Raw genomic sequence first — 5754 nt, forward strand, 5'->3', positions numbered from 1 at the left:
AACTGTCCCCTTGCAGCACCGTGCCTGCTCAGGCATACCTGCAGAGCCAGGCATCCCTCCGCTAAGCCTTACTCCAGGTAGCAGCATGATTCCCCCGGGATGCTCCCGGCTGTGAAGTCCGCTCTGTAGCATCCCCAGGGCTGGTCTTTGAGCCTGACAACTGCAGGAGACCTCCATCTGGTGGGAACCACTCCCTGACGTTAGCTAAAGCCTCTCAAGCAAAATGAAAAGTGCTTCTTTGTAAAGTTAAGTAACTCCTTCCCTGCAGTGCTTGCAATGCAGCACTGCAGCAGGGCCCGAAGCCCAGGATGCAGGGCTCTCAGGCTTGGCTTGGGCTGCGACGTGCTGGGGGAGTTGTTAGCACGGGCACGTGTGGGAGAATAAATCAGCAGCTGAAGCGGCTGCAAAGACTCGAATCTGAAGCTGAGGGCAGGGTGTCCAAGTTAAGGCGTCGGTGGAGCTGGGGACCAGCTTGTAGCTCTGGGAGGAGCTGTCCCCGCTGTATTTTGGTCGTCGGAGTGCCCAGGGAAAGCTTTGTAGGGATGGCTGGGTCCCTTTGGTGGCTGAGGTCTAGGAAAGGGGAGGACAATGCTTTGCTGGGTTGTATCACATCTTGGCCATAGCACGTCATACAAGCGGGACGAGGCCCCGGTGCGATGGGGATGGGGAGCGGGGCCGCTCCCCTGGCCTGAAGCAAAGCATCCCTGTGCCCCCGGGAGAGGGTTCGTGTGGACGCTGCTGGCCCAGCCTGGTGCACAGGGGTGCAATGTCAGTCCCCTGCGTGGGACCCTGGGAGCTTTCAGGCATGCCCTCAGCTCTTGCAGCTGGGCTCATACCTGCTCCTCGATGCATTTCTACCTGCTAACGGGGAGGAGAGGAGCGGGAGAGCTACGTTCTGCAATTTGAAGGTCATCTGCCAGCTACAGTGGGAGGTGAAGCTCTCTGCAAGGCAGGCGTGAGGGGGTGCCGCTCCGGAGGTCTGCACGGGCGCTGGAAGGAGCCTGCTGTGCTGGCTCGCCGAGAGAGAGCCCGTGGCTGGGGTGGGGGACGGGCGGAGTGGCAGGCGTCCAGAGCAGCAATGCTAATTAGTGCTCAAACTCGCTGCTTGAAGAACAGAGAGCTCTGCTTCGCTTTGGGCTTTTTTTCCCCCCTTTAATGTTTAGCTAAAGGCCTTGTGGATAACATGCAAATCAGGGCTTTTATTTGCATACTTTATTCGTGGTAATATTATGGTTCCCTTTGAATCCACGCTGTCTCTGGGGGTGCCAGCCAGCCCTTGCCCTTCCTCCAGGAGCAGGTCTCCTATCTCTGCCGAACTGTCCTGAGGCCAGGGACAGGCATGTTTGCTCCTGCCATGGCAGCCTGCCGTGCCAAAGGGGACAAGGGGTAACAAACCCATCCCTGGGCTCTGGGAGGGGAGGAGAGCGGGGCTCGTGCCCCCTGTGCTGAGGCTGCGGGGAGGAGGAGGATGCCGTGGGCCCCTGGCAGAGCTGGGAGCGGGACCTAGCGGGAGCGATGGCTGAGTCCCGCTGCCTTCCACATGCTCCCTGGGAGGGGATCCCCACTGCGGCTGATGCTCCAGCCAGAGGTCGGGCTGTAGGGGGGGAGAAGTGGTCCCTCCGACGCACCTTTCTTCTCCCTGCTCCATCTGCCCCGAGGGTGCACGTCTGCAGCAGAGCCCTGCAGCAGGCTGGGCTGCATCACAGCCCTGGGAAGGACTGGGCTGCACCAGGCTGGGCTGCGTACCAGCGCTGTGTCCTCACTCTCTCTTCCCCTCTCCCCGCCAGGTTTGCATGTCTTCGCCATCGCCTTCGCCTTGGAGGTGTCGGTGGGGAAGACCAACACTGTGATGGCTCTGAATAACTCCAATGTCCTGCTGCCCTGCACCTTCACCACCTGCATAGGCTTTCAGGACCTGGTCTTCACATGGTATTTCAACTCGACAGAGATGGTGGGTGCCTCTCTGGGCTTTGCCTCTGTTTTCCTGGCAGGTCCTTTTGTACTTTCACAGTGCAGACCAGCAATGCAGTTCTCAAGGAGTTCCCTTTCCCCTCTTGCAGGATGCCCGTCCCTCTGAGTGTCTCTCCAGCTCTGGGGGGACGGGGCTGTGCAAACAGGGTGACTCAAATACCCTGGCACATCTGTCCTTTTGGCACAGAGCTGTTCTGGAATTTCTGCTCTCCACAGGCTCATTTCTTTTCATAAATTGGTCATAAATTGGCTGTTCAGGTGCAAGGTTGCACTTCGGGCAGAATATGGTTAATTTTCTCCTCCTGCGCTTGCTCTGAAATACTAAAGGTATAGATTTGCTTCCTGCTAGGAATATTCTGCTCTTCAACTCCGTAGCAGGAGGGCTGGTTTAGAGCAGGTCTGTCCTCGCAGGCTGGCCAGCCCTGGATGACCCTAGAGCAAAGAGATTGTCTTTGCCCTGGGGTTCTCCCATCTTTTGAGCGGTCTGTAACGTTGCTGCAGGGCAAGTGAGATTGATCTGTTGCTTCCCAGCGGGCTGTGCATCGGGTCCCCCTCCACGGCCATTCCTGCTTTAATGGGGTGTGCCGGGACGCTTGGCCGTGCGTATCTGTGCATGCAGAGGTGGGGCAGGGCACCGGAGGGAGAACTTGAGCCTTTCTGTCACCTGGGGTTGTCGGGAGCCCAGCTGACCCCGCATCCTGCATCCCTGCCTCTGCAGATTTACCACGGCAAGATAAAGAGCAAAGCCTCGGAACCCTTCCTTGTGGGACGCAACCCACGGGTCGAGTTCGTCGGCTCGACGACCGGGAAGGACAACAACATCTCCATCGTCCTGAAGAATGTGGAGTTCAGCGATGCTGGGAAATACACCTGCCACGTCAGGAACCCCAAGGAGAAGAACGCGCAGCACAACGCCACCATCTTCCTCACGGTGGTCCAGCAGAGTAAGTGCCAGCCGGGGGTCCCGTGCCCCACAAGCGGCACTGGGGCGGTGGGGATGCAAAGCCAGGCTGACCCCACCTTGGCTCACGGTTGTGGCAGTGCACGGGGTCTCCTGGCTTCCTGGAGAGAGTTGGCATCCCTGAAGGGCAAGGCGTGGCCTCGTGCCCCTCCGTGCTGTGGGCCGGTGACTGGTGGAGGGTTTTGCTGCTTTTCTTGGGGGGGCCATGCAGCTGGGAGCTCCCTGCTCCCCTCCCGAGGCCCCTCAGCACCTTCTCTCCTGCAGTGGTGGAGGCAGACAACACTGTGACGCTCATCATCGTGGGCGTTGTGGGGGGGCTCATCGGCCTCCTCATCCTCTTCATGCTCATCAAGAGGGTTGTCCTGTTCATCATCAAGAAGACTCAAGATGGGAAGTGAGTGCGGGTGCCGGTCCCGGCACCCTTGGGTGGGTGCTGCCGTGGGGCAGGGCTGCATGGGGCCGGGGTCGTGGCAAGAGGGGCTGGGGGGTGCTGGGGGCTGTCAGCTGGCCATGTGCTCTCCTCCAGGAAGGAGTGTCTTGTGAGCTCGTCAGGGAACGACAACACCGAGAATGGCCTGGCCGGCTCCAAGGCGGAACAAAAAGCACCACCAAAGGCATGAAGCAACGGCGCCCCGAGCCCCAGCCCGCCCGGCAGCGTGGGAGGGTGGGCAGGGGGACAAGCCTTTCCCTTTTGTTTTCTTTCCAAACGCTTGAGACATGTTTCTATTACACACGTGCCTGCAACCTGCACTGCTTCTCGGAAAAGACTTCGGCTGCCGTGGGGACTGGGAGCTCTTGCGGACTCGGACTGGGATGCTGCTGGGACAGAGGGAGCCGCCTGCTCCGCTCTGAGTGAAGGCAAGAGGGTGCCGGGCAGGCAGGGAAGGGGCCGGGTGCTGGGGAGTACCCTGGTCTGCAGCCAGGTGGGTGCTGTGCCGTGTTCAGTGCGCTCCCGGTGGTGCGGGGTGGTGGGTGGCCGAGATCCCAGCGTGCCTGGGGGGTAGAGGCTGCGAGGAGCTTGGGGCTTCTCATCCAACTCTGGCGATGCCGAGCTGGAGCAGGCAGGAGGGAAGCCGGCCTCATGCAGAAGGTTTCTGGAGCAGAGCAAGGATGCACAAAACTCGCCGTAGAGATAGAGGCTCCTGCCTTCGCTGCATTTCTCATGGGTCCAGCACCTGAGGCAAGCGTGGGAGGAAGGGAGGAAGCAGGGCTGTTGCGACAGGGCTTGGCTTCAGCTCTCCTGTTAAGCACACTTGAGAACCAAATCAGTGAAAGGCCCGTTGCTGTCAGGGCTGTCATCTCTTCCCAGCAGGGGCTGGGCGCCGTGCTCCCGCGGGGCAGGCTGGCCCCCAGGTGCCTCGGTTCCTCCCGTGGCAGGGCTGGGGGGACCAGCGGCCGGGGCTGGCCGTGTCCCGGGGTCGCTGCTGGCCCGCAGCAGGAGCATGGCAGGGTGAAGCTTGACGTTTCACACTCGCTTTGCCCCTGCGTAGGCCATCCCCCGGGGGCAGCGGGGGGCTTTTCCTCCAGCCAGCCTTCTCGGGAGGCACTCCCTAGGTTTGTGCTGCTGCTGCTCTTACTCCTCCTCCCCTCTTTTTAAAGCTCGGCACTCAGAGCAGCGATGCTTTTGATGCTGGCTCGCCAAGGCTTAACTCGTTACGTGGATATTTTTTATATTAGACTCCAGTGGGAAAACGGCTGATTGCATTTCCCTTTCACCTGAGGAAAACTGTGGCACTCCATCCACCATGCAGGGAGGGAGCACAGTCAAGCCCTGGCGAGGAGAGCCGGGCTAGGGCTGCGCCAGCCTGCTCCCAGGCCTGCTGCTGGCCCGCTGGGTGACCTTGGGCAAGTCGCTCTGCTTCTCCGTGCCTCAGTTTCCCCATCTGTAAAATGGGGATAATAATACTGCTCTACCTCACAGGGGTTGTTGTGAGGCTTCCTTGGCTAACATTTGTAAAGTCTTTGAGATCCTCGGATGAGGGGTGCCACAGAAAGCCAGAGGGTCTCTGCAAAGGGTACCTGCAGCGGGGACTCGGGCATCCCAGCCCGCTTCCCAGGGGCTGTAGCAGGACATGAGACATGAAGGGAATGAGTTGATCCTACAACTGAAGTTGATAATGTCCTTTACAATGTGATTTGTTCCTTTTTTCTCCTTTATTTGTGGGTGTCTGCCATTGAAGCTGCAGGACAGGCAGCTCCCCCGTCCCCACTCGAAATTGGGAATCAAAGCTGAGCCCTGACTTCCCTGGCTGGGGGGGCTTGCACCCTGACAGAGGGGCCGGAGTGGAAAGCAGGCAAGGATTTGGTGGGCAAGGCAAACAAGGAAAGGTGCTGCCTTCTCTGGAGACTGTTGTGGGAGAGGTTGGACCCCACCTGCCCGCTTGTGGGGGCGGTGGTACGGAGAGCACCTTGCAGCCTTTGCCCGGGTGCACAGCCGGCTGGCTGCACCTGGGCTGGGCTCAGGGGCACCCACTGGAGCAGGGCCCTGCATTTGGGACAGGAGACAGGTACAGGCACCTGACCCCAGGCAGGTTTCCTTGGCTGCTGGTTAGATGGGCGAGTGGGAGTCAGGTCCCTGGGATCCCGGTCCCCTCTCTGAGGATCCGTGGGACCCTCAGGCAAATCACTGGACTTCTCTGTGCTTCAGTTTCCCCAGCTGTAAACTGGGGACAGTAAATCTGACCTACCTCACAGGAGGTGTGAGGCTCCCTGCATCGCTTTGCAAAGTGCTCTGAGATCCTGGGGCGAAAGGCACTCTGTAAATGCAAAGTATTGTTAACAAACCATGGTCACGCATGAGAGTCTGGGCAGGAAGGCGTGAG

The 5754-nt window shown here is 59.7% G+C and overlaps 1 protein-coding gene across 1 annotated transcript; it reads left to right on the forward strand.

Annotated features, from left to right (window-relative positions):
- Positions 1–1515: 1515 nt before the first annotated feature.
- Positions 1516–3552, forward strand: SCN4B (sodium voltage-gated channel beta subunit 4). Its single transcript, XM_019470792.1, has 5 exons — positions 1516–1588; positions 1659–1951; positions 2690–2915; positions 3197–3326; positions 3459–3552. The coding sequence occupies exons 1-5, from the start codon at positions 1516–1518 to the stop codon at positions 3550–3552; spliced, it is 816 nt and encodes a 271-aa protein (XP_019326337.1).
- The last annotated feature ends 2202 nt before the right edge of the window (positions 3553–5754 follow it).

The sequence above is a fragment of the Aptenodytes forsteri genome, unplaced genomic scaffold (assembly GCF_000699145.1).
Source record: "Aptenodytes forsteri isolate BGI_AS27 unplaced genomic scaffold, ASM69914v1 Scaffold752, whole genome shotgun sequence".
NCBI classification, from domain to species: domain Eukaryota; kingdom Metazoa; phylum Chordata; class Aves; order Sphenisciformes; family Spheniscidae; genus Aptenodytes; species Aptenodytes forsteri.